The sequence below is a fragment of the Tursiops truncatus genome, chromosome 16 (genome assembly GCF_011762595.2).
Source record: "Tursiops truncatus isolate mTurTru1 chromosome 16, mTurTru1.mat.Y, whole genome shotgun sequence".
Lineage (NCBI taxonomy): Eukaryota > Metazoa > Chordata > Mammalia > Artiodactyla > Delphinidae > Tursiops > Tursiops truncatus.
The window spans coordinates 61,369,320-61,396,652 of record NC_047049.1 but is presented as its reverse complement, the minus strand read 5'-3'; the positions used below and the strand labels follow the sequence as shown (position 1 = coordinate 61,396,652).

General features: G+C 55.3%; 1 protein-coding gene across 7 annotated transcripts in view; it reads left to right on the top strand.

Moving 5' to 3' along the window:
- Positions 1-27,333, top strand: part of PALD1 (phosphatase domain containing paladin 1) — a 90,078-nt gene that overhangs the window by 33,712 nt on the left and 29,033 nt on the right. For 3 of the 7 annotated variants that reach the window (XM_033842592.2, XM_033842594.2, XM_033842591.2), the window contains exons 2-17: positions 11,660-11,873; positions 14,914-15,016; positions 16,327-16,506; positions 17,595-17,759; positions 18,591-18,751; positions 18,949-19,024; positions 19,646-19,797; positions 20,166-20,265; positions 20,482-20,586; positions 22,545-22,640; positions 23,079-23,207; positions 23,706-23,822; positions 23,903-24,058; positions 24,371-24,553; positions 25,669-25,809; positions 26,044-26,115. In XM_033842592.2, coding sequence (XP_033698483.1) covers positions 11,689-11,873; positions 14,914-15,016; positions 16,327-16,506; positions 17,595-17,759; positions 18,591-18,751; positions 18,949-19,024; positions 19,646-19,797; positions 20,166-20,265; positions 20,482-20,586; positions 22,545-22,640; positions 23,079-23,207; positions 23,706-23,822; positions 23,903-24,058; positions 24,371-24,553; positions 25,669-25,809; positions 26,044-26,115 — 2,121 coding nt within the window. In that variant the 5' untranslated portion in view covers positions 11,660-11,688. Of the gene's footprint in view, positions 1-11,659; positions 11,874-12,860; positions 13,561-13,674; positions 13,863-14,913; positions 15,017-16,326; positions 16,507-17,594; positions 17,760-18,590; positions 18,752-18,948; positions 19,025-19,645; positions 19,798-20,165; positions 20,266-20,481; positions 20,587-22,544; positions 22,641-23,078; positions 23,208-23,705; positions 23,823-23,902; positions 24,059-24,370; positions 24,554-25,668; positions 25,810-26,043; positions 26,116-27,333 lie in introns of those variants that run through there. The other 4 variants (XM_033842599.2, XM_033842598.2, XM_073793707.1 and 1 more) reach the window with 4 other exon arrangements.

The window sequence follows — 27,333 nt, the reverse complement described above, 5'->3', positions numbered from 1 at the left end:
CTCCTCTGGTTTGTTTAGTGGAGACGGAGGGAGGGAGGGGATGAAGGCATTGTGGGCATTTTGATCAAACCTGAGGATGTTCCCAGGCTGAGAAACTGGGCCAGCGGTTCGGGGGCAGCAGAGTCTCACCCAGGGAGATTGCTCAGGAGGAGGCCAGTCCTGCCTTGGGACCAGAAAGCCACACGCCTCAGGCCAGGAAGGGAAGCAGGGGCTGAGCCTGAGGGAGAAAGGCTTTCAGGGGGCTGGAGCCAGCCCCGTGGCATGGTCAGAATGAGGGAAGTGGGCCTCCCTCTTCTCAGAGGGTCGGGGTGTGCTGAGAAAGTGCTGTCCCCAGTCCAAGATCCCATATAAGCAGAGCTTCCTATCAGGCACAGCTGATCCACCATGGGGAGCTCCAGAGATGGGGGGGTTCCCCAGGCCTGGAAGCAGGTAACTAGGGGTGCTGGAAAGGGCCCTTTTATTTCCCGAGGGTCCTGAATTCCAGGAACCCCCAGCCCCACTGGAGCACCTGGTAACAAGTTCCAGGGTCTTTGCTGGCCGCGGAGCAGGCAGGAGCCCCCTCTCTGCCCTCCGCCTGTCAGGTGAGCCGAGAGGGAGGCTTGTTGCCCCTTCACTGAGGGCGGGGCCTGCTGCGCCACCTGCAGCTTCTCCCAGCCCAGGGGTCCATCTGCAGGGTGATCCCCTGGCTCTGCTGCTGCCCCACACTGGCCCCCACTCTCCACAGCTCCTCGGCTGGCCGCCCAGTCACTCTGCCCACCTTCGTCCCACCTCCAGAGGCTCCCCCTGGTTTGCAGGCTGAAGCCCGGAACACAGGCCCAGCTCACGGAGGCAGCCCACCTGATGAACACATGGCACTATTTCCAAACATTCATCCACCTTCTGTTTTTAATTTTTAACCTTTTTTTTTTTTTTGGTTTAGAAAATCTAAAAACACTTTAGAAACATATAATGTAGCTCGTGAAGGTCTCCTGCAATCTCAGACCCCAGACAGCTTTATTTTTAAAAAATGGATCTTGTCCTAATTTTAAAAAGAAGGAGGCTAAGGGGCAGCGGTTGCAAAGGGATTGGTCTGGGTGACCACCAGAGACATGAGGTGAGGGGCTACGCGCAGAAACCAGAACTCTGCTTCTACTAAGCCAGGTAGCCTGGGGAAATTCACGTCACTGACCCTGCTTAGCTGTTTCCTCTCTGCAAAGTGGGAGCCGTAAACCCTGTCTCGCCCCCCTTGAAGGTGGTTGTCAGCAGCAAAGACAGAGAAACCACAAAGACACAAAAAGCTCCACCAGGCTGCAGGAATGGAATGATTATCATGGGAACATGGATGACCACAGGCAGAGGGTGGCCAAGGCACTGAGCCGAGGGAGCACAGGGGGACTTGGGGGAGGGTAAGGTGGGGGATGCACTGGGTGAAGAGCTGTGATCTTTGTCCAGCTTTGAAACTATTACACATAACCGCACTTAAAAACATTCCCAAAATAATCATGTTCGTTGTAGGAAATTTAGAAGTGATGGATAAGCAAAAAAGAAAATAAATACCGTACTCAGTCCCCCAGTCAGGAATGAGTACCATTATGTTTAAACATCTTCCCCCTTTTGTACCTGCTTGTTGTTGGGTGCCATCCTTGGTCCCATCAAAAAGGAGCCGGGCAGGGTGGGAAGGTGAAGTGATGGAGCTGATTTGTTCCATCAGCAATTGTGTGTCTGGCTCCCTCAGTGGGACAGAGCCAGGAAGGACACAGCATGGCCCCTGCTGGGAACAGCATGCAGTGGAAGGGAATGGAATGTCCCATTTTGTGATGCTTACAATGTGCTGTGGGAGTTGAGGGATGGGGGTGGGTGTGTAGTCAGTCAGGGAGAGCTTCCTGGAGGAGCTGGGCTTTAACTTCCAAGGGCGGGTAGAATGTGGGGGAGGAGGGCAGTCCAGGTGAGAAAGTGCGGGGTGGGAGCATCTTCCCCCCACCCTCTCGTGTGCACTGAGACCTGCTCCTTGATGCCGGGTGCTTGCTCTTCTGTCAGTCCTGAAAGCTGCAGATGCCCCCAGGTTGTCATCTGTTCATCTCAGAAATATTTCCTGAGCATCTACTGGGACCCGGTCACTGTTCTGGTGCTGGGGCCATGGCGTGGACAAATTAGGCGCCGTCCTGCTCTTGGGGAGTCGGGGAGGCTGCTGCTACAGACATAATCCCATCAATGAGGCAGCTGAAAAATAAAAGGAGGTCATAAGCTGGAGAAGAATTGAGGGGTGTGTGTGGACAGACTGCATCGCCAGGACCTCAGAGAGGCTTCTGGGGAAGGACGTTTGAGCCAAGACTAGGGGAAGGGGCAGCCACGTGAGCAAGCTGCAGAGTGCTCCAGGGGGAGGGGTAGTGGGTAAGAAGCTTTCATGAGTAGGAGAGGGTCTGGGGCGTTGGAAGGAGGAGGAGGACGTGGCCAGTGACTGGGGCATCATAGCAAAGGGAGGGATGGGGGCCTGTCCGCCGGGCTGAGGGGCTTGCATGTTACAGTGTGATGGAAGGAAATGACATGACCTCCACCCGAGCGCCCTCTGCCCGTGATCGTCCGTGTTCCCGTGATAATCCTTCCATTCCTACAGTCTGGTGGGGCTTTTTGTGTCTTTGTGGTTTTTCCGTCTCTGCAACTGACAACAGCCCTCGAGGGAGGCGACACAGGGTTTATGGCTCCCACTTTGCAGAAGAGGAAACAGCTAAGCAGGGCCAACGATGTGATTTAGGACTTCAGAGATGCTTCTGGCTGCTGCATGGAGGATGGATTGCAGGGGTCATCCATCCTTCCGGAGGGAAGGAGAGAGACTCCTGGAGGCTGCTGCAGTCACTCTAGGCAGGGGCCAGTGACCAGTGGTGGCAGAGCAGTTGGACCGACTAGGGGTGCGAACCCGTTCATCTGTGGGTGGGCTTTCAGAGCAGGCAGAGGACTTGCCCAAGGCCCCAGAGCAGAGCTAGGCTCTATTGGTTCTTGATTAAGACCAGAAGCAGACGGAAATCTTCCTAGGTGGCTCACCGGGCAGAGTGAAACGGAGGGACTTGGAATTCTGTGTTACTACAGTAGGACAGCTGCTGCGGCCCAGCCCCACTCGGCCCTGTTGTTTGCCCGGGATGAGAGCCAGGGGATTGCTGAGCCCACTTATTCCCTCAGACCATTCCTTTTATAGGCAGTGTCTGGGCACGGCCCTGGCCCTGGCCTGGGAGTGTCTGGGAGGTTTAGATCTGGTACCAGTCAGTGGTTGCAGGGGGGGGATGTGGAGAAGGTGGGGAGAGAGTGCAGGCAGAGTGGGGCCTGGGGGGATATGAAGGGCTGCTGGTGAGTCGCGCCCTCGCTGTGTTTGGGCTGGGTGGGTGTTGCCTTAAACACACATTCACTTGTTTCATTCCTGTACGATCCAATTAGGGAGGCAGATTTATGGTCCCCAGTTTATAGTTGGGGAAACCGAGACTCAGAGAAGTTAAGCATGTGCCACAGGACTAATACGTGGTAGAGATGAGAAGATCGGGATCAGCCAGATTTCGGCCCCAGAGTCCATGAAACCACTGGATCCCCCAGCTAGGTGTGAGGGTGTTGGGGAGTTCTCACTTTCTATCTGTTAAATGGAAATGCTGCCACTGCCTTCCTGGGGTTTCCTCACTCCTCAAACAGAGGGTTTTAAGTTCTTGCCTGCAGCAGGCATTGGGCTCAGCTCTGAGGACCCTGAGCTGCCGAGGGCGGCCCTCAAGGACCACGGAGGACTTGACACTCAGCATCACTGTCTGACAGGAGTACAGGTTTCCCCGCTATCCGAAGGTAGAGCGTTCCTGTGGAAGCTTTGTTAGCTGAAATGGCATCCAGCGGAGAAACAGTTACCTTAGGACAAGTGCACTGGCTAACAATGCACAAAATAAGTTGGATAAAGCACAGATGCTCACCGACGCAGTTCAAACCTCTGGGCTTGCTGCTGAGATGTTGAGAGTGGTTCCTGGGAAGGAGCTTGGCGAGGGGTGCGTGGCCCCTGTAACGGCTCCTGCAAAACAAACGCTCAACACTAGTTTTCTTTCCCCCCTTTTTTTTTTGTGGTAAAAGCAAAATCCTCTTCAGATTTCTCTTGGTGAGCAGAAACAGTTACTAATGTAGGTCTTTCATAAAAGCAAAGTGGCATAAAGCAAACTTTCAAAAAATGGGGGATGCCTGTATAAAGTGAGCCACGTGTTTTTTTAATTGAAGTATAGTTGGTTTGCAATGTTGTGTTAGTTTCACCACGTGTCATTTTAACTGGCCACATAAAAAAGTAAAAAAGAAATAGGTGAACTTAATTTTAGTAACATGTATTATTTAATCCCAGTATATCAAAATATGATCATTTTGACATATAATCAACATAATAAATTGTTAATGAGATATTTCACTTTGTTTTGTACTGCGTCTTTGAATCCAGTGTGTGTTTTACACTTGCAGCACACCCCAGTGTGGATCAGCCACGTTGCACGGGCTCAGCAGCCAGTGCAGTGGTGGTTACTGTATCGCACAGCCCAGCTCCAGAGTCTGATTGATCCCTGCCCCCACCTCTGCAGTGCATGATAACAGCTGATTTTTAAGGAGGACTCACTGATCAGGCCCTGTTCTGAGGACTTTTATAGTTACACAGTGGACCCTTGAACAACACAGGTTTGAACTGTGCGGGTCCACTTATACGTGATTGTTTTTCAATAGATAGCTACTGCATGATCTGTGGTTGGTTGGATCCAGGTACACGGAACTGCGGGTACGGATCTTAGACTCCCCGGAGGGTCAACGCCCCTAACCCCCGTGTTGTTGAAGGGTCAGCTGTGTTGTTGAACCTTCATAGCAAGCCCTCAGGGGAGGTACTCCTGTTGTCCCCATTTCACTGATGTGGCAACTGAAGTCCAGCGAGGTAGCTTGGCTGAGGTTGCACAGTGGGTGAGTTGTGGAGCTAAGGAGGAAGGTGTGACGAGGGGGGCGAGCTCCTTTTGTTTTTAACAGATTTATTTAGGCCAACTTCATAGACAGAATTCACCCTTTTTTTTTTTTTTTTTTGCGGTACGCGGGCCTCTCACTGCTGTGGCCTCTCCCGTTGCGGAGCACAAGCTCCGGACGCACAGACTCAGCGGCCATGGCTCATGGGCCCAGCCGCTCTGCGACATGTGGGATCCTCCCGGATCGGGGCACGAACCCGTGTCCTCTGCATTGGCAGGGGGACTCTCAACCACTGCGCCACCAGGGAAGCCCAGAATTCACCCATTTTAAGTGTACGGTTCACCACTGGCAAATGTATGTAGTTGTGTAATCACCACATTCAATACATAGAGCAATTCTGTCCCCTAAAGGTGCCCTCGAGCCCCTGTGCGGTCGACTCCCCTGTCCCTGACAGCCATTGATCTGTTTTCTGCCCCTGTAGTTTTGCCTTTTCTCAGATGTCATATAAATGGAACCATACAGTTTGAAGTGTCCAGGGCCTGCTTGTTTCTCTTACTATGATGTTTCTGAGGTTCATCCCATGTCATGTGTATATCAGTAACTTGTTCCTTTTTTATTGCCGAGTAGTATTTCATTGTATAAATGTGCACGTTTTTCACATTGTTTTCATCTGTTCACCAGTTGATGGACATGTGAGTTGATTTCAGTTTGGGGCTACAGTGAATAATGCTGCTGTGTACAAGCCTTTTTCTGGACATGGTTTCATTTCTCTTGGGTAGTTAGTTGCCTGAGAGTAGAATTGCTGAGTCATATGGTAATTGTGTGTTTAAATTTGTAAGAAACCACAAAGCTGTCTTCCAAAGTGGCTGTGCGATGTTACACGTAAGCACCGGGTCTCCAGTTCTTCCACAACCTTACCAACACTTGATGTTGTTCGTCTTTTAAAATTTGTCATTCTATGGGACTTTCCTGGCAGTCTAGTGATTAAGACTCCGTGCTTCTACTGCAGGGGGTACGGGTTCAATCCCTGGTCAGGGAACTAAGATCCCATATGCTGCGCGGTGAAGCCAGAAAGAGAAAAACAAAATTGTCATTCTAGTGCATTTTGCTGATGACATAAGATGCTGAACATCTTTTATATGCTTATTTGGCATCCGTATGTACCTTTAAATCTTTTGCCATTGTAAATTGGATTTTTGGTTAACTTAATATTGAGTTGTAAGAGTTGGCATCTCTTTTTTTGGTCGGGATTAAATGAGATAATATACGTCAAATGCTTTGCAATCAGAGGTGCACCCACTGGCCCTCGTGGCGTCCCTCTGGGTCAACACTCAGGGTCACTGGCTATCTCAGGCATCCTGTTTAGACCCTCCCCTTCCTGCTCACCCAAGGTAGGCATAGGAATCACATACTTGACCAACACCCCCTGATTTGGCCAGCGGTACAATGTCTGCTCAAATCAATCTTCCTGCACTCTCAGCAAAAGCTTCCCCTTGCCTCAGGCCAGAGTCAGCATGGCCTAGCCAGGGGGCCTGGAGTTGGGAGGCAGGAGCCCTGCGTCCCAGTTTCGTCCTTATGACCTCTTCCCTTATGACTTGGAGCTCAATCACTTTCCCTCTCTGGACCTCAGTTTCCTCATCTGTAGAAAGAGAAGGTTGGACTAGGTGACCTCCAGGGGTGTAGCCAGCTCTGAATCTCTGCTTTTGGGGGCCTTGGTGACAGCCATTTGTGGAAGTTCCTGTGATCACAGCATTCCCTAAGGCAGGACTTGGGATTTTGCAAGAGGGTCTGGCAGGCAGGAATGGCTGGAGAAAGGGATGGGGCAGGGTGGTGGCTGGGTCAGGAGCAGATGTCCAGCTTTCTGCTTCAGTTGGAGGAGCCAGACTCTGCTTTGGAAAAGCCACCATTCATCGTTTCCAAGTCCATAGGGTTTGACAAGCTGGAGGCCATGGCTGCTGTTCCATGACCAGGACAGAAGACGTGGGAGACGGGGGACTGTGAGCTTTGGATCAGAGATGGGGAAACTGACACCAGCATGGTGATGGAATCATCACTCACTTCTACCAAGAATCATGTGAAAAGAAATGGACTTGGGCTCCTGCGATGTTTAGGTCCAGGGCCTTAGGACTCAGCTGTTGAACCTCTTGTCTGTCATCCCCAATCTAGGACCCAGGATGGTTGTCTGCAGCATCCCCTTGGCTTGAATACAGCCGTTGACGAGAGGCTCACTGCTCCGGCAAGCTGGATGTTTGTGCTGTAGCATCGGGCAGTTAGTTGATGACTTGGAGCTAAGATTCCAGCTCCTGAAGTTTGGTTCTTCTTGGAGAAATGAGGTCACCTCTCTGTGAAAGATTCCGTAGGGTGGTTGCTTTTCTCTCGGGACTGACTGCTGTGTGGTTGCCCAGAGGCAGGAGGGTGGCATGTCCATGTGTGGAACTTTCTCAAATGCTGTTGTAACTGCAGCCCAGATGATTCTGTGGCTTCTTAGCTGGTCGCTGAGGCCTTTTGTGGGTGAAATGGAGTCTGCAGTCCTCGCTCCCTGCATGGGAGACTGTGCGTCTCTCTTCCCCTCTAGGAGGTCATGTCTGGGTGCCCTGGCAGAGAGTGGAGTGGATGGGGGTCCCTAAGGTCCCTGAGTGGCGGTCAAGCAGGTCCAAGAGGGAGGGGAGAGTGTGTGGGGTGTTCTTGCTGTCAGGGTCAGCTGTGAAGAGGCAGGGAGGCAAGCTTATGCTGCCACTTAGCAAAGGCCAGCCGTCCTCACCTGAAATGGACACAGTGAGGCCTGAACCTTATAGGGTTGTGTGCAGGGGGCACCATATGTTGTAAAGCACCCAGCATGGTGCCTGGCACTTAGTAGGTGCTTTGAAATGTTAACACACACAGAGGCAAAGGAGAGACGTGGAAGGGGCCTGTATTTGGTGGGGCTTGGTGTTCCCTTAAAGCAGTGGTTCCCTTTTTTATTTGCCAAGAGCCCCTGTAGCAGGATGGCAGAAGCTCACAGATCCCTTCTCGGAATGATGTTTTTAAATGCACAAATTAAATAGTTGGGATTACAGAGGGAGTAAATTTTATTGAGAGTGCTATCAAAATACTAAAACACAAACTTGTGATGTAGTAATACGTGTCCTTAGATACTCTTGCGTTAACCAGATAATCCATTAAGTGAGTTAAGGTTAAATTTTATTTTTTTAAAGACACACCAGCGTCAAGGCTGCTGTTGCTTGGCTTTGATGGGGACATTCATCTGGGGTGTGCCTTTGAGGGCATGTGGCCAGCATGATGGACATGCAGGCATTTGCGATTGGTTCGATGGTCCCAAGTGTGGAGAACCCCGTTTTGCAAATGGCACGGCAGCTTCTTTCCAGCTGGCTTCGTAAGGTGAGGCTAGGCTTCTCGCTGGGATCGTCACATTCTCCACGCTTGTTGAGAGAAAGGCGGTTGTGAGAATCTGGATCCCGCTCTGGGGGATCAAGACCACGAGGCGCAGAGTTGCCCAGAGTTGGCCGGTCCTGTCACCCGAGACCTGGGGGGCAGGGGACCCAGGTCTGATAATTACAGTGGTGTGAAGGGAGTGATGAGCGCAAGCCACGTTTCCAGATACCTGCACGGCTGCTGTGTGATGTGAACACGTCTCTGAGCTTAGTGATGAGTATGTCCTGGGCTTTGCGACACAGCAGGAGTGGCCTTCACTTGTGGTTAAGGAGATGTTAGCTTTTAGTTAGAAGTTAGGAAAATAAGGCCTAATTGTTTGCAAAACCATCCAGGCTCATAGACACCCCCCCACCATCTTACTATCTAGCCTCATCCTGGTCTACCCCGATTCTCCCCCCAGTGGAGGTTTGAGCACTAGGGATCCCACCTACATGTGTGCCCTTGCTGACCCCTGGCCCTGGCAGTGGACAGCAGTGGTATCACCACTAGGACTGCCTAGATCCATGTGGAAGGGGCCTTCCGACTGTTCCATCCTTCGCCGTCACTCTATGGCTGGGGCTGCTGAGGCCCAGACGGGAGAAGTAAGGTGCCCAAGGCCCCACAGCACGTGGCTAACAGGATGAAGGGTCCTTTGCTGGCGAGGCTCACTCTAGGTGGGGTGGAGAGGCTTCAGGGGGAGAGTTGCAGAGTGAGAAGCCTGGGAATCCCAGGGTTTCCCCCTCCTCTAGACATTTTGGAGACAGGTCAACTTTCAGACGATACGGTCTTTCCCCCAAGCCTGCAGCTGTGCACATCTGTATTGTCTCCAGGCTGTCCTTATAGGGGCCGGCTGGGGCCTGTCACCGCCTGTGGAGCCCTCGAGAGAGGAAGAAGGCAGGAGCTGGAGCTTTGGGGGAGGCGAGGGGCAGGCGAGATGGAGGTGCCAGTCCTGGCCCAGCCCCGTGGGAGCAGGGTCCGGCCTTGGCCTGGCAGCTGTAGGCAGCTGTTGCCTCCTGCAGGCCCTTCCCATGTCCTGTCCGTCACTCCCTCCTTTGGGACAGCCTCCCTGTTCTTGGAGGAGGCTCTTCCCACCCATGCCTCCTTGGCCCAGGCTGCTGAAGAGGGGTCTAGGGAAAGTTGGTGAGCCATGTTGGGGGCCTGCTGTGGCAGGCGAAGCGGAGAGAAGGTTCTGGCTCTGCTGATGGTCAGCTGGGGGTCCGCTGTGGAGCCCCTCACCTGCTCTGAGCGCCTCTGTTTCTGTTTGGAAACAGAGGCTCATTCCTTCCACCTTCTACCAAGAAAAAAAAAAAGAGAGTGAGAGATCGGACCGGGTGTGGAGAGTCATGATGAGGCTCTTACAAAAACATTCGGTTAGCGTGTTAGCAGAGCTGTCACACAGCTGCTGGGAGTTGTCAAGGGTGACACGGCTGGGCCGTAGAGAGGTGGGGAACCCTTTCCAGACTGGAGAGGGAGAGGGGGTGGTTTGGCGTGCTGCGAGGGATGGAATGAGTAGCCATTCTGTCTAGGTGGCTCTGGGAAGGCGGAGCCTGAGGGCACAGCCGGGGGAGGCCCTGGGAGCGCCCTCCTTGGGACCAGGAGCTCTGACTCGGGATCTGGGAGGGGAGAGGGCGCAGTGAGCTCAGCCTTCAGACTGACCTGCTGCCCCGGTTTCATGCTGACCCCTGACCCCACCATCCACTGCCTGAGGTGCCGCTGCTGCTTATGAGAGGGCGTGGGCGGAGCGTGGATGGTGGGGGACAGGTAGTCCCCGCTGCCTGAGGGGGGACAGCCCATGCCAGGCTGAGGGCAGCTTGGGGAGCGGAGGGGAGTCGTCAGGTTCTAAAGACTGCTTATGGCCTCTGTGTTCTCAGAGGGGAAGTATCTCAGGGTGCGGGTCGGGGGTGGGGGCTGGCCGGGCAGGTCGCTCCCTCCCCCTCCAGATCCTGGTCCGTCAGCGCCACATGGGGCCAGCTGCTGCTGGGCTCTCAGAAAGTTCTTTGAGCCTCTGTCTCCCACGTCTCTCACCCCCTCTCTTGGGTCTGTGTGGAATTCCCAGCCCCTTCCCTTCCCAGCGGGCCTGGTTCTTGGATGCCTGAGCCAGTCCTCCCCACACCCTCTACCAGCTCTTAGCAGCTCTCCTGGCCTGCTTCCCCAGCCATTCTTTTTATTTGTTTTAAATAGATGTTATTACCCAGTGTTCAGAGGAGAAAAATCAGAAAACGCAGATAAGGAAAAAGGAGAAAATAAAAATTGTCTATAATCTCATCACCAGGTGTTGACTCGGTTAGCATCTTCATGTGCCTCCTCCCGGATTTTTCTCCTGCTACATGTTCATGCATTAAAATGAGATTATAGCCTGTACTTGCTTTGCAGCCTGCTCCTTCCATTCCTGGTTGCTAGATATCTTTCCACAGCAGTCAGTAAGGTATTTTTAAGGCTGTTTAACATTCCACCTTAGAGATACCCCGTAATTTATTCAGCAAATCCCGTTGCAGGCTGTTCCCAGTGTTTTGTTACTATAAGTAACATTGTGATCAACAAAACACCCTTGTAGCCCACTCAGTTATGTGCATCCTTAACTATCAATATTTCCCTAGGAGAGAGGCCTGTGAGAGGAATTGGGAGTCCTCGAGGATGCCTGGCATGCCGGATGCTGGGCAGAAGCTTCGGCTGTTGCGATGTTGATGGTGTTGAGGTTATTGATGGAGAGTTCAGGGGCCTGGTGCTTTTGTTGAACCCTTGATCTTCTGAGAACTCACCCAATCTGGACTTCCCTGGCCTCGTTTTGTGACATTCACGGCTAGAATATCCTCCTGCGTCCTGTTCCCATCCAAATCCTTCAAATCTGTCTCCAGACTTCCCTCTGCCTCTGGTTCTGGTTCTGGTTCTGATTCTCCCTCTGGTGAAGGCCTCCTCCCTCTCCCAGTCTACAGGGCTTGGCCTCCACGTGGCCTGACTCAATTACTTGGAGCCCTAGGTCCTGCCCTGATGGAGATGGTTAACCCCTTCCTAACTGTCTTATCTTCACTAGGGGAGTATAAGCTGTAAGGGGTCAGGGGGCTACATCTTCTTGACTCTCCATGTCCATAACTCCCCCAAGGCAGCAGCAGGGGGCCAGGCACACAGTAGGTGCTCCGCGAACCTGTGCTTTGCTGGGCACCGGCTTGGAGGCAGCAAACCCACCCTCTGTCTCCAGCTGCAGGGTGAGCTGGCCCTCTCATGGGCCTCAGACTGTGTATCTGTTCACAGGGTAGGGATGGTGGGTGGGCTGGGTCCCTTCCTGCTGTGGCTTTTCCTACCCCCTCCGTGACCTCTTACCCCACAGGTCTTGGGTCCTGAGGCTGCCGGCAGACTATGGGTACAACGGCCAGCACAGCCCAGCAGACAGTCTCAGCCAGTGCCCCCTTTGAGGGCCTCCAGAACGGTGGCACGATGGATGGTCGGCACTCGCTCAGTGTCCACTCCTTCCAGACCACGGGCTTGCACAACAGTAAGGCCAAGTCCATCATCCCCAACAAGGTGGCCCCCGTCGTGATCACGTGAGTGGCAGGACGAGTGTGACCGTGTCCCCGGAAGACATGTCTGGGGGGAGCTGCCTAGAGGGGTGGTGGCATACAGCACTTCAGAGTCTCCAAACTGCTTTCGTAGATGAAGATACTGAGGCCCAGAGAGGTTAAGCAGTTTGTCTGGAGTCACACAGGAAGTGGGTGGCAGAGCCAGCGTCTGTCGCGGGTCTCTTAGCCCATATTACTTGCCATGTCACAGTGCCAGGGAGTGTGGAGAGGGAAGAGTGGCTGGGGGAGGGGGGGACACCCTTTTGAGAGTAATTTTTGGCTGATGTTTTCAAAGGAAGTTTATATTCTTAGATGCATAAAATGTCGATTCTTTTCACCCCCCACAACCTGTAATTATGGTTCGAAACTGAGGTTAACACCGGGCCATTAAAGGGCCTTGGGCTGAAAAAGCTGGAAGCTGTTGGTCAACCCTCCTAATTAGGCCCTTCAAGGACATTCCCAGAGGGGGCTGAGGGTTTGTTCTGGCCCCATATTTTGAGAGACCTGGACACACTGCATGCGTCATGTGGGCCCAGGGAAGGAGTGGGTGCTGGGAGCCTGAGGCCAGGGAGACAGAAGGGGCATTGGATGCGTCTCCTGGTGAGTCAGGAAGCCTTGTCTTACATCATATCTGCCCACCGAGCTTCCCTGCCTCTGGACCCCTCCAGGATGGAGGAAGTGGGACATGACGAGCTAAGAATTAAATGACGAGCTAAGAATTAAACATTTAATTCTTAATTCTCTCCACGCAGAGATGTTTGGCAGAGAGTTCGCAGATGGGGCCTTCTGTATAAGGAAACCTGAGGAGTGGGAATGATAAATCCGGCCTGTTGCCTTTGGGGCCTGACAGGAAAATTGTAGGCATAATACGTTACTGTGCTCATGATAAGGGGAGGAAAAGAGATGTTAAATAAAAGGGACTTGAGGGCTTTCCTGGTGGCTCAGTGGTTAAGAATCTGCCTGCCAATGCAGGGGACATGGGTTCGAGTCCTGGTCCGGGAAGATCCCACATGCCGCGGAGCAACTAAGCCCGTGCGCCACAGCTACTGAGCCTGCGCTCTAGAGCCCACGAGCCACAAGTACTGAAGCCCATGTGCCACAACTACTGAAGCCCGTGCACCTGGAGCCTGTGCTCCACAACAAGAGAAGCCACCGCAATGAGAAGCCCGCGGACCACAACAAAGAGCAGCCCCCGCTCGCCACAAGGAGAGAAAGTCTGCACGAAGCAATGAAGACCCAACACAGCCAGCAATAAAAAAAAAGAAAATAAATTTATTAAAAAAAGAAAAAAGGGACTTGATATATAGTCTTTTGACTAGCAGATGACAAAACTAGGTTCGGGTCTTGAGCACAGTGTTGGAACCTCGTGTCCTGGGCCTGGCTCTGCCTCTGTCCTGCTCCGTGACCGTGGGCAGATACTTTTCCCTCTCGGGGCCTCAGTTTCCTTATCAGGATATGTGGGGATGACATTCAAAATATTTAAGCGTGGTGTGGCTCAGGACAGTCACCGGTCTGCTGCAAAACTCCTCTGTAGTGAGACTGTGTGCTCCCTGGAGCCAGCCGTGACCCAGTGATCCTTGGGTTGTAGCTTGTTTGAGGTTCAAGGGACCTTAGAAGATCATCCAGTACAGCGGCTGGCAAACCATATCCTTCAGGCCCATCTCCTGTTTCGGTAAATAAGAGTTCAATAAGTGTTCGTCGGGACACTGCCATTCCCGCTCATTTGCGTATTGTCAGCAGACGCTTAAGGCTGCAACGGCAGAGTTGAGTAGTTGCAGCTGACTGCGTGGCCCACAAAGCCTAAAGTATTTACTATCTGGTCCTTTATAGGAAAGGTTTGCTCACTCCTGATCTGATAGCTATTAGATCAGATGTGAAAACTGATCCTGACACAGAAACTGAGTCTCAGGAGGCAGAAGGGTTTGCTCGCCACGGGTCCCGTGTGATGGAGGCAGAGCTGGCCGGGGAGCCCAGGTCTGTGGACTCCTGTCTAGTGCTCCCCACCCCAGTCATTCCCCCACCCTGCCTTTCCTTTTGTAAAGAGGCTCAGACCCCAGATCATGAGCTCTGGGAGGCTGTGTCTTATTCATTGTTATAATCAGCACAGAACCTTGTTGGGTCTTGAGTGCACAGCGCTCCGCCTGGTTTAGCATCTACAGAAAGCTGTGGGTTTTGTTTGAAATGGCCCTGTGTGGAGGCAGAACTACTGCTAGTAATTGTAGTTAGATTACTAAATGATCACAGTCTTTGAGGCACTGGGCTAAGCACTTACTTCATTAGCGCATTGTCTTCTCACAGCAGCCCTTAGGAGGTTGCAATTACTGGAAGCGGAGCTATAGAGCAAGTAATTCCAAAGCCATGGAGTTACTGAGCGGTGGAGTTGGAGTCATACCCAGGCCACGTGGCCCCAAAGCCTGGGTCCTGAACCACTGCACTGTGCTAGGGGGTTGTCAGTGTGGGGTTGTTCTCAGAGACAATCTGATGGAGGGACCGTCTGGGATGGTCCTTGTTAAGCCTTGTTTAAGGAGGCCTTAAACAAGACAGAAGCTTCTGTCTACACAAAAGTCCAGGAGGTGCTCCAGGCTGACGTGGCTGCTCCATGATCAGTCAGGCTCCTCTTCTCTTGTTGCCCCACCATCATCAGCATCTACTTCCTGCCATCATTTCTGGATGCTAGACAGGGAGAAGGAGGGAAGGGTAGAGGGCACACATCTTCTCTTTAAGGGGATGGCCCAGAAGTTGCACACATCACTTCTCCTCACATCCCATTGGCCCAAACTGAATCACATGATCACACTAGCTGCAAGGGAGGCTGGGACATGTAGTCTTCAGCTGGATGTCCCAGTCACAATTCCAGGGTACTGTAGCTGAGGAAGAAGGAGAGAGTGGCTATTGGGGGACAGTGGGCAGCCTCTATCATAAATGCGTGGGTGGGACGGGGTGGCCCTGCCGTAGGCCTGGTGAGGGTGGAGCGGATACTGGCCGCGGAGGTTGCCTGACTCAGTCTCCATTCTGCCCCTGGCAGGTACAACTGCAAGGAGGAGTTCCAGATCCACGATGAGCTGCTCAAAGCCCATTACACGCTGGGCCGGCTCTCAGATGCCACCCCAGAGCACTACCTGGTGCAGGTGAGGTTGGGCCTGCCCCTCTCTCCCCCTTGCGGCCTCTCCCACCCTCTTGCCCTCCTTCCTCACAGGCTCCCTCCCTAATCTCCTCCTGCTTTCCACACTGTCCCCCTTCTCTGCTTCACTGCCTCACCCCACCCTCTGGGGTCCTGATCCCACTTCCTCTCACCCCCTGGTTTCCTGGGCCCCGTTCCTCCTGCCCTGTGGAGCCCCCTGCTCTTCTGTCCCCATCTGTCCCCTGCCTGGCCCCCAGCCTGCCCACACCTCTCTCTCGGAGCACCAGGGAGAACAGAGAAGGGAGCCTGAAGGACCTGGGACCCCAGACGGCTCCCTGCAGGCTCTCCATCCCATTCTCTTTTGAAGTTTCAGGACTTCTCTGGAATGTAGAGAGATGTACATGTACATGTACATCTATCTATCTGTCTTTGTATCTTTTTTTTTTTTTTTGCCTTAAATATCCCCTGGAAAGTAAAGTCTACAAGGGCAGATGACTTTTCATGTGTCTTGTTCACTGCTGTAGCCCCAGGCCCTAGAACAGTGCTTGGGTATAATGTAGGTGCTCAATAAATAGTGAATGAATGAATGAATGAATGATAATCATGATGATTAAACTGTATTTGTTGAAAGAGGGTCCGGGTAGGAGGTGGCAGTGGACGGGTAGATGGGTGAACAGGTGGATGAGATGACCTCATGGTTCCTTTTTGCCCAGGAATGTGTCTTCTGGTTCTTCCTGCTTTCACCTGATCCCTGAGTAGTGTTTTCCTCTTTTCTCTGTAGTCACTGCCTCCCCAGCTGGGGAGGGGAGAAACCTGCCCATTCCCAGAGCCGCAGGCCTCTAGGAAGTGGCTAGCAGTTTTCTCCTGGTTGGTTCTTGGTGCCCCAGCTGTGACTCCCTACTCGAGCCCCTTTTCCATGAGCTTCCTCTGGGTAGGAGAGATGTTTGCTGTGTGCCCGGGGAGCTGCAGGCCCACCCTAGAGGCAGCTTTGGTCTTCTGTTTCTTGTCCCTGGAGTACCTCTCCCTGCTCTCCTTCTTCAAGGCCAGGCTCAGATGCCACTTCCTGCATGAAGCCTTTTTGGATTCCCCCTCAGGAGGAGTTGCCTTTCCTTTTCCCACACTGTACGACACTCCTCCTGGCATCACGGATAGTCATGTATTTTGTCTACTTTTTCCACGAGTCAGCAGACAACTCGAGGACCATGTCCCCCGCCCCCTCTCCCTGCTCCCTATCCCCTGGGGCCTGGGACAGAGCCCTGTTTGTAGAAGACATCCCTGAGTCATCTGAGTGACCCCCTGTGGCTCTCCCCCTGCCAGGGCCGCTACTTCCTGGTGCGGGATGTTGCAGAGAAGATGGACGTGCTGGGCACTTTGCAGAGCTGTGGGGCCCCCAACTTCCGGCAGGTGCGGGGCGGGCTCACCGTGTTCGGCATGGGGCAGCCCAGCCTCTCAGGATTCAGGCGGGTGCTTCAGAAACTCCAGAAGGACGGACACAGGGTAAGCATGGCCATTTCCCATGCAGGGGCTAGCCCCCAAATCTGGGGAAAGGGGTTCCAGGAGGGGCAACTTCAGAGGCTCTGGAGGGGCCTGGCCATATCATAAGGAGGGTGACTGGTGACCAGGACCAGGCCCTGCCAGGCCTTCAGTGCCATTATGGTCACTGTGGTCAGCATGACTGGGAAATTCTGGGTGAATGTTTATTGCAGTGTCCTGTGTGGACATGGGAGTCCCAAGGTCAGAAGCCCCTTATACACCCCACAGGATGATGATCACAGCTAACACTTACGTCCCCATGTCAGTCCTATGAGGCAGTTATTCTCCCATTTTACAGAGGAGGAAACTGAGGCCCAGAGAGGATAAGTGACACAGCCCCTGAGTGGTGTCCCACGACACAAACCTAGACCCCTGGACTCCACGCGCCTGCTTTACATGCCTCCTCTCTCCTGCCTGATGTGGAGGTGGGGTTTTGAGTGTCTCCAGGACAGAGGATGAGTGTCCACTGTGATTGCAGGCTTACGGCGGGCAGCCGAGTGTGATTTGACCTGGGTTAAGATGGAGAGTCCTTAGTGAACCAGAGTGGGGAGGGGGTGTTAGCTGAGCACGGATCCCACCTTCCCAGCAAGTTCTGCAGGGCGGGGCCTGCCCACACATCTCCCTCTGTCTGTACGGTGCTCAGTGAATGCATGATTACGTGGTGGTGGTGGGCATTGGCTTCTTCAGCTGATGTTTATCAAGCGCTTGATTTACCTAGGGCTCTGCGCTAGGAATTGTGGGGACACGACAATGACAAGGACACGATTCTACCCGCAAGGAACCTGTAGTCCACAAAGGGAGAAAGATGTATTCACTGATAACGTTAATCCAGGGCAGGAGTTAACACCACGAGATTCAGATCAAGGGCTCTTGGCCCTGAGAGGAGGGGGGTCAGGAGCCGGTGGCCTTGGGACTGAGCTTTGCTTCTGGGGTAGGATTCAGGTTGCAGGGGCAGAGTGGGGCGATGGGCCCGGGATGAGGGGGAGCGGCTAGCTCGGAGGCCCCGAGGTGGGGGAGCGGTGACGCTTCCTTCCTTCTTGGGTTCCCGGCAGGAGTGCGTCATCTTCTGCGTGCGGGAGGAGCCCGTGCTGTTTCTGCGTGCTGATGAGGACTTTGTGCCCTACACGCCTCGAGACAAGCAGAGTCTTCATGAGAACCTCCAGGGCCTCGGACCCGGGGTCCAGGTGGAGCGCTTGGAGCTGGCCATCCGGAAGGAGGTGAGGGCCAGCGGTGCAGGTGGGAGGCCGCCCCCCTGGTAGGCTTTGGACAGCTGGGTTGAGCCCCAGCCCCGCTTTGCTCTCACTGGCACACACGCGCTCACTTTTCTGCCCTGCTTGGGTGAATGGCTGCTGCAACGCTGGCCCCGGGCAGCCTGGGGAAGGACTTCTCTTCTCGGCTCTGCTTGCCTCTGCCCCTTTCCCACCCTGCTTTTCTCCTCCAAACTCAGCACCATTATTTAGAAAAGGGTCTGGTGGAGGGGAAAGAGCACTAGACTGAAAGCCCCAGGACAAGTTCAGCCTCCTGTGAGCTGTGAGGCCTGGGCTGGGTCACTTCTCTCCATGCACCTCTGTTTCTGAGGTTCTTCTGTCCTCCTCCTTCACAGCTGGGAGGTTTGTCAGGGTCTCTGAGGCTGTTGATGCGCCCAGAGGTGTGTAAAGAGTGTGTGGGGGTCATGGCATCCCCTACCTCCCCTGGGACATCCCGGGCGGAACGGAGGCCGCAGCTCAGGCTTTCTCCCCTCTAGCTCCCAGCTGACCGACCTTCCTCCTGTCCTTCAGTCTGGCGGTTTAGCCAATTCCTGCTGCCCACCGGGCCAAGCCCTTCCAGCCTGGCCCCAGTGTGGGCCATGTCAACTCAGGCATGGGTGGCTGCCCTCGGGCCAGCGGCCACCCTGGTCCCGTCAGGGCTCCCAGGGCACAGAGAGGACCTCTGGTGTGTAGTTCTCCCTGGAGGGAAAGCAGCTTGTCCATGGCCTCGGTGTGGCCTAGGCACTCCAGAGCTCAGCCAGGAAAGTCCATCATGGCCCTCTGACCCCCGACCTCCTCTAGATCCACGACTTTGCCCAGCTGAGCGAGAACAAGTACTACGTGTACCACAACACCGAAGACCTGCGGGGGGAGCCCCACGCCGTGGCCGTCAAGGGCGAGGACGATGTGCACGTGACCCAGGAGGTGTACAAGCGGCCTCTCTTCCTGCGGCCCACCTACAGGTACCGAGGGCCTGCACAGGCCCCCAGTGTGCTGGGTGTGGGTGCTCTCTGGGCCTGCTCTCCAGCTGCGGCCTCAGTCTCACCATCTGCAGGTTGGGCTGAGTTCCCCACGCCTGTGTCTCCCATGGGAATATGGGGGTGAGGGGATGTCCGGCGTGTGTGGCCTGCCTGATGGGCCGCTCCCCCTCACCCGGCAGGTACCACCGTCTGCCCCTGCCAGAGCAAGGAGCCCCCCTGGAAGCCCAGTTTGATGCCTTTATCAGTGTCCTCCGGGTAAGTGGGGGCAAGAGGGGTGCTGGGAGCATGGAGGGTGGGCAGGTGCTTGGAGAGTGGGTCTGTGTCAAGGCCCCGTCTCCATGGAGATGCCCTGGTGGGTGTGGCTTCTGGAGGAAGGCTGAGGGCGTGAGTGTGTGGGCTGTGTGTGTGTCTGGTGTGGGTGTGTATTTGTACATTCTCTAATGACAGAGCCCAGCGCTGACCATCTGGAGGACTGGACTCTGGCTGTGGCTTGGCTGCTAACTTGCTGTGTGATCCTGGACAGATCTCCTAACTTCTAGGCCTCAAGTTCCTCATTTCTATATTGGAACTAAAAATTCTTACCTTCCAGGCTTCAGCTGATATCTCCTGAGTACCGGTGTTTCTGTCCCAACCCCCTTGGGAGGTCACCTTATTTAATTTGCCTCTCACAGCAGAGTAACTGTGGCCCTGTCCCCTCTGAGTAGTTCTCAGCTCCAGGGCCCTGGGAAGGAGGCAGGGCCTGTGCTCCTGGGGCAGGTGGAGCAGATCGGGCCGTGGGGCTGGGCGGCCCATGTCATGATCCCCCAGCCCCAATTTGGTCCTTAGCCACGGGCCTTCTGGTCACGCTGTTACCTGCTCTTCGTGGCCCTTCCCCAGGAGACCCCCAGCCTGCTGCTGCTCCGAGAGGCCCACGGGCCTCCCCCTGCTCTCCTCTTCAGCTGCCAGACGGGCGTGGGCAGGACCAACCTGGGCATGGTTCTGGGCACCCTCATCCTGCTTCACCACAGTGGGACTGCCTCGAGGCCGGAGTGAGTGGCTCGTGGGACCCAGTGCCCCAGGGGACTGTGGGGATAAGGAGAGGGGAGGGCAGGGCTGACCCACGTTGCCGGGGACACGTCAGAAGCCCAGAGCTACAGCTGCAAGTTGGGCAGCTGGGGTTCACTTCCCAGTTTGCTGCAAACTTCACTGGCTGACCTGGAGAAAGTCACTTGGCCTTTCTGGGCCCCAGTTTCCCCAGTGGAACAAACGCCTCTTGTCTCCCCAACTGATTTGGAAGGAAAACTTGGAGCATGTAGTCCGGTGCCTCTCATCGGCCAGGTGAATGGGAGGGTGTCGACAGCGGGGCGTCCTCCAGGCCTGTGGGAGTGCTGATGAGGGTACTGCCCCTCCCTGTCAGGGCTGCCCCTACGAAGACCAAGCCACTGCCCATGGAGCAGCTCCAGGTGGTCCAGAGCTTTCTCCACGTGGTGCCCCAGGGGAGGAGGATGGTGGAGGAGGTGAGCGAGGGGGCTGGGCAAGGAGCTGGGGGCGGGGCCGTGGAGGGGCACTCGTTCCCCTCACTGGGGGGCCTCTTCCTCCCCTGCCCGCTCCTTCCCTTCCCGGCCAGTCATTCTCCTTCCCCCTCTCTTCTCTTCTACCTCCTGCCATCTTTCCATGGCCCTGCTCCATTCCTGCTGCCGTCCCCTCTTCCCTGCCCTGGTCTCTGGCACCAGGTGGACAGAGCCATCACCGCCTGTGCAGAGTTGCATGACCTGAAGGAAGTAGTCTTGGAACACCGGAGGGAGCTGGAAGGCAGCCCGCCGGAGACCCCGGCTCAGGTGAGGCACCGAGAGCCGCTGCTTTTGCCTGAGCCCGGCAGCCTTGTTTGGTTGGGCCTGTTGACTGGCCCCCTTCAGACTGGCTTTTCCTAATTGCTGCTTCTCCCATGAGCAGAGCAGTTTTCAGAGGAAGGGGAGATGGGGAGCTGGGCCTGCAGGAAGAGAGGAAGTTTACTTTCCCTGACCAGGACCCCTTGCTGCAGAATAAACAGGATGGAGGAAGGGGCTGCTGGCAAGGTGCTGGGGGCCTCTGGCTCCAGATACTTCCCAGGCTGCTCCCGGCTCCCCCTGCAAATAAAAACCCTCGCTGTTCTTTGGGAAGGCCAAGGTTTGGTCCAGCCGCTGATTCTGCAAGAGTGACGGGCTCTGGGCTGTCTCAGCGGGCCTGTCCCTGTGCTCTGGGGAGAGGAGGTTGGCTTGTTCGCACACAGCGCGTGGAAAGAATCTAAAGCCCCCAGAGTCTTTTTCTTCTTTAACACTTAAAAAAGTGTTTTAAAAGCAATATTATATCATAGAAAATTGAGAAATCAGAGAAGGAATAAAACTGCCTGTCATCCAAGCCCAGCTGCCGTGAGCATTTTGGCTGCCTTCCTTCAGTTTTCATATCTCTGATGTTCTTTTGTAGGTTGCCTAGGGCACGTCTATGTCCTGCTTATTTCATGTAACCCCGTCCCTTCCATGTCATACCTGCTTATCGTTGTTGAGGTTTACTGGCTGTGGAACCAAAGCCATCGTGAGGCTCAGCCATCATTGGCCCGATAGGTTAGGAGCAGAGCTCTGGCCCGATTGCCTGAGTTCTTTCTGTTCCTGGCTCTGCCACCTAGAGGCGTGTGGACCTGGGCAACCTGCTTCACTGCTCTGTGCCTCAGTTTCCCCACTCGTAAAATGAGGCCACTCACAATAACTACCCCATAGGGTTGTTGTAACGATTAGATGAGCTCAGGTCATAAGGCCTCAGAAGGGCACCTGGCAGAGCAGGTGTTCCTCCTGGCCGTCACCTGCTGTGATCGTCAGGCCCCATCTAGTTGCGCAGTGGGGTCAAAGTAAGTACTTCGCATTGAACTACTTCGTGAAGATGAGGCTTTTGTGTATTTAGGATTTTTCCCCTTATAAGGTCTAGATTAGGGGTTGACAGACGATGGCCCACGGGCCAAATCCAACCCACCACCTGTTTTGATAAATAAGTTTTGTTGGAACGAGGTCTTGCCCATCCATTTATGTACCGTCTCTGGCTCTCTTATGCTGCCGTGGCAGAGTCTGGCTCTCTGGCTCTCTTATGCTGCAACAGGCAGAGTCCTGTTGCAAGGCAGATCGTGTAGCCCACAAGCCTAGAAAATTTACTGTCTGGCCTTTTATAGAAGTAAAAGTTTGCTGACCTCTGGCCTGGATTCCCAAAGATGGGGTTAAATTTCATCCAAGGGCATGACCTTTTTTTCGGGCCTGTACGAATCTCACTTGCCCTCCAGAAGGTGGTGCTGACTTAGCAGGAGAAGCCTGAGATCCGAAGGTAAAGAGAGGGACCCTTGGAATTTTCTGTGACAGCCCCCTGCCCAGAGGACGCTGGGGTGGGGAGGGTCGCTGCTCTTAAGCGAGGGCCTCTGGTTCAGGGAAGGGTGTTTATACACTTGCTGCTTCAACACGGATTGTGGGCGACCCTGCATGGTGGGTGGCATTGGAGCAAAGCGGCGAGGCCCAGCCTGTCTCTGGGCACAGAGCCTCACCGAGAGCTGGAGTGCCTCCTGGGGTCACCAGTAGCTCTTCCTGCACCATGGATAAACCACAGCAAATGGGATAGGGTTGGAAGAACTTCCAACCTGGCGAAACAGGGTTATGAAGGGTGGGGGTAGATTGTCTAATGGGAATTTCTGAGGCTTAACTCCTGCCTTCTGGTGTGGGGATGGGTGGCTTAGCAGCCCCATCTTTACTGCCCGCCCTCCTTCCTGGTCCCTTCCTCTCAGGAAAGCGGCAGCCAGCGCGGTGTCCGGCAGAGGGCGCTGCGGAGCCTGGAGCGATACTTCTACCTGGTCCTGTTTAACTACTATCTCCATGAGCAGGTGGGGTAGGGGGATGAGCGGACCCATCCCCCTTTCTCCTGGGGCCCCTCCAGACTCCCCACCCAGTGACTGGCATGGGGTTGATGGGGACCCCTGTGGAGCCGGGGAGGGGAGTGGGGACATGTGTGTTGGTTCCAGAGGAAGGCGGGTTTGGGAGAGGCAAGGAGAGACCCAGATAGAGGGATGGTCCCCGAGCAGGTCAGGCAAAGGGAGGCCCCACGTCTCTTTCCTCTGGGCCCATCTCTGTACCCTTAGCCAGGGCATCGGGGCCTGGAGGGATCTCGCTTCGGATATGCTGGTCCTCTCTCCCCAGCCCCTCATCCCTGCCCTGGGCCGTGATGGGTATCTCTTGGGGTCCCCCGACCAGAGGGCAGGCAGGGAGAGTTTGGGATGGCCATGTGACCCTGAACTCCCGTCTCTCCCTGCCTCGGGCTGCAGTACCCGTTGGCTTTTGCCCTCAGTTTCAGCCGCTGGCTGTGTGCCCGTCCCGAACTGTACCGCCTGCCTGTGACACTAAGCTCAGCGGGGCCTGTGGCCCCTGGGGACCTCATCACCACCGGCTCCCTGGTGAGTGTGCCTGGCTGGCTGGGGAAGTGGGCGTGGGTGTGGGCTGGCCCCGGGGTTGATTACAGCCTTGGTTCCTGTGGGGTTGGGCTAAGCATTTCCCTCACAGGAAGCAAAGGGTGGATGGTCCGTGCGGTGATGGGATCCTCCTGTGAACAAAATGGGGCCATTCTCAGGCCCTTAGAAGCATTTGCAGCTCTGGCTACGTTCCAGTACCCACTCCTCATTCTCAACGCCAAGCGCTCTGGGCTGGGAGTCAGGAGACCTGGTTCTGGTATCTTTGCCACCAGCCTCTCATCTTTGAGCCTCAGCTTCCTAATCTGGAGAGTGGGCACCATTGCACTTGCCCTTGCCAGGGTGGTTCTGAGGCTCCAAGTGTGCAAAAGTGCTTTCTAAACTGTCAAGTGCTGGTCTCACCCCCCACTCCCCATGCCCACCTGGGGCCAGGTTCTGAACCTCAGTCGGCCGCTGAGGGTCCCAGGCTTGCTTCTCTCCCAACAGGGGGCAGATGACCTCGTCTCCCCGGACGCACTCAGCACCGTCAGAGAGATGGACGTGGCCAACTTTCGGCGGGTGCCCCGTTTGCCCATCTATGGCACGGCCCAGCCCAGTGCCAAGGTGACCAGCCAGGGGGCCCACTTGCGGGGTGAGGAGAAGGGGGTTTGAGCTCTTGCACTGACGGCCATCTGTCCCCCCAGGCCCTGGGGAGTATCTTGGCCTACTTGACCGACACTAAGAGGAAGCTGCAGCAGGTCGTGTGGGTCAACCTGAGAGAGGAGGCTGTGCTGGAGTGTGACGGGCGCACCCACAGCCTGCGGTGGCCTGGGCCCCCCACGGCCCCTAGCCAGGTGGAGGTGAGGCCCTCCTGCCTTGTACGCACCCCTGCCTTGGAGGCATTCTGGGGACTTGGCCTGAAAGGGTCTTCAGAAGCTTCTGTGCTCCTTTTGTACAGATGAAGAAACTGAGGCCCCGAGAGGAGCGGTCTCAGGGAGTGGCTGACTCAGGACTCCCTTGCAGCCCCGGGTCTGGTTATAAACCTTGAGGCTTGAGAAGGGGGAGGGATGGGCCCGGAAGCCAGGACTATCCTGGCCGCAGGGGTGCTGGTCTTTCAGGGCTGGCCTGGGGGCTGCCGCGTGGCCTGAGCCCTCCGTCCCACCCTCCCCTAGAACCTGGAGACCCAGCTGAAGGCCCACCTGAGCATGCCTCCCGCAGGCACCCAGGGCCCACGGACCCGCAGGTTCCAGACATGCCTCACGACGCAGGAGGTCTTCAGCCAGCACCGCGGGGCCTGCCCCGGCCTTACCTACCACCGTGTCCCCATGCCAGACTTCTGTGCCCCCCGCGAGGAGGTGAGGGGGCTGCGTGGCTGAGGCCTCTGGGGAGGGAGAGGACGCCCCCCCTGCCTCCCTCGGGCCTGGGCCTTGGCTGTGGGCACAGCTCCCCAGAGGGACTAAGAGCTTGTTCTGCAGGGTTTCAGGTCGGCCTAGGCGGTTTATTCACATGCCTGCCAAGCTTCGTGTTTGCGTGTGCGCGCGTGCCTGTTTGTGTGTATTATGTGTTGTAGGTGTGTGTGGGGTGGGTGAGCATGTCTGTGTGTGTTCAGAGTGGGTGTGGTTGTGGAGAGTGTGTGTGGTGTGTTTGTGTCTATGGAGGCTGTGCTGTGCCACTTGTCTTTACTGGGGGACGCGTGGAGAGCGTGTCTGGTGGGGAGCTGTGTGGTGTGTGTGTAGGGGGTTTGTGGAGGAGGGTGCTGGGGAATGCTGTGTGTGACTGAGGGAGTTCTGTCTGCATGTGATATCTGTAGGTTTATGCCTGTGAATGTCTGTACGGTCTGTGGGTCTTTAAGGTTTGTGTGGTGTGTGTGCCTGGCGTGTGTTGTGTGGGGGTCGCTGTGTGCCTGTGTGATGTGTCAGTTCTTTGGGTGATGCGCCTGTGTCTGTCTGTCTGTGAGACGGGTGGTGACGGGGCTTGTATGGCCCCCTCACTTTGCTCTGTGGGTCTGGCTGCCCGTAGTTTGTTGCCCTCTGGTGGTCTCACGCTGCAGTGATTGGCTGAGGTTGGGACTGCCCTCAAACTGGGATCTGGGTTGGGTCCACCTCAGGTGGGCAGTAGGGCGGGGGGGGGGGGGGGGGTCCACGTGCAGCCCCGGGGGCGCAGCACATAGGAATGTGCTTGTTCTACCTGGCAGATGGTGGGCACCAGGAACCTCAGGTGTGTGCCCGTGTCTGCTCATACGTCCAGTGCCTGGTTACATGGGAGTGTGGCTGTTTACGTGCACGTGGTCTTGTGTGTACTGCAGTGAGCTGAGCGTATGTGCATACAAGGTTGTGAGCCTGACACAGCCAGGCTCCGGGCAGACACTCCCAGGACAGCTGCCATGGTTGCCATTTGGAGGGATGGGCCATCTTGGGAGTCTGTGCAGCTGGGAGTACCCACTGACTCAGACCTTGGTCTCCCTGTGCAGGATTTCGACCGGCTGCTGGGGACCCTGCAGGCTGCCCTTGCCAAGGACCCGGGTTCCGGCTTCGTGTTCAGCTGCCTCAGCGGCCAGGGCCGGACCACGACCGCCATGGTGGTGGCCGTGCTAGCCTTCTGGCACATCCGAGTATGTGTGGCCTCCTGTGTGAGGACAGGGCTCTGCCCAGGCAGGGTGGGCATTTGGTCCCTGGGGACCCTGGCTGTGGCAGGAAGGTGTGGTCCCAGAGCCCCCTCTCATCAGCCCTGGGCAGACGGCGCGTGGGCTGGCAGACCCCCGGCACGGGCTCCAGCTGTGGGCAGAGCTGGGGGAGGGTGTGGTCTGGTAGCCATGCTTCCGGTCCCAGCAGCTGTCCTCCCTTAGGGCTTTCCTGAGGTGGGCGAGGAGGAGCTCGTGAGCGTGCCCGATGCCAAGTTCACCAAGGGCGAGTTTGAGGTGAGCATGCCCCGTGGGGTCTCCAGGGGACACCTGGGGGAGGGGAGGGGTGAGTCTTGCTGGCAGGTTGAGGGGAGATCTTCAAAGCTCCTCCTAAGGCCATTACCTTATTCTACCTCATCGTATCAGTCCTTCCCTGTCCCCATTTCACAGATGAGCAAACAGGGCACAGGGTAGCTTGGCTCTGGGCCCCGGCAGATGGTGTTTGGAGAAGAGGGGGCGGATCCCCCCCACTCCTCCTGGCCCTGCTGCTGGGCTCCTGGCCACCATCTTGTCTGGGTAACACTGACGACCACCTCACGGGCACCTGGGACCCAGCTGCGGTTGGTGACCCTGGTGCCGGGCCCCGGACCACCCCGCCCCACCCCCATTTCAATTCAGGGCACTGGATGGACAGTGCTAACAGCTCACATTTAGCCATCCATGTATTGCACCTCATGTGCCTCACGTCATGTTCCCTGACACCCTGTAAGTAGGTGGCAGTGTCTCCGTCTTACACATGGGGCAAGTGGAACTCAGAGTTGGCACGTGGCTGCCCGGTGTCGGTGTTGTGGTCGGCTCCTGCCTACCTGGCCGGCCTGGCCAGTGCCCCTTCCCTGCCCTCCCTACTGTCCTGACACCCTGGCCTCCATGCAGCTCCTCAAACTCACCAAGCGCTTTCAGCTTCTGGGCCTTTGCATGTGCTTTTCCCTTGCCCTGGACCACTTCTCTCTTCCTTCTTCTGGCTGATTCACTGATTCTTTTCTTTTTAATTTCTTATTGTGGTAAAACGTACATAACACAAAATTTACCATTTTAACCATTTTGCAGTGTACAGCTCTGTGGCATTACGTACACTCACATTATTGTGCAACCGTCACCACCATCTCCAGAACTTTTTCCTTAGGCCAAATTGACCCTATCCATTAAACACTAACTGCCCATCTCCCCTCCCCCAGCCCCTGGCAGCCACCATTCCACTTTCTATCTCTATGAATTTGACTATTTTATATACCTCATGTGAGGAGAATCATACAGTATTTGTCCTTTTGTGACTGGCTTATTGCACTTAGCATAATAGCATCCAGTTTCATCCGTAGTGTAGCATGTGTCACAATTTGCATTTTTAAAAGGCTGAGTAGCATTCCATTGTAAGTATCGACCACATTTTGTTTATCCATTCATCTGTGCGTGGGCACTTACGTTGTCTTCACCTTTGGGCTACTGTGAATCGCGCTG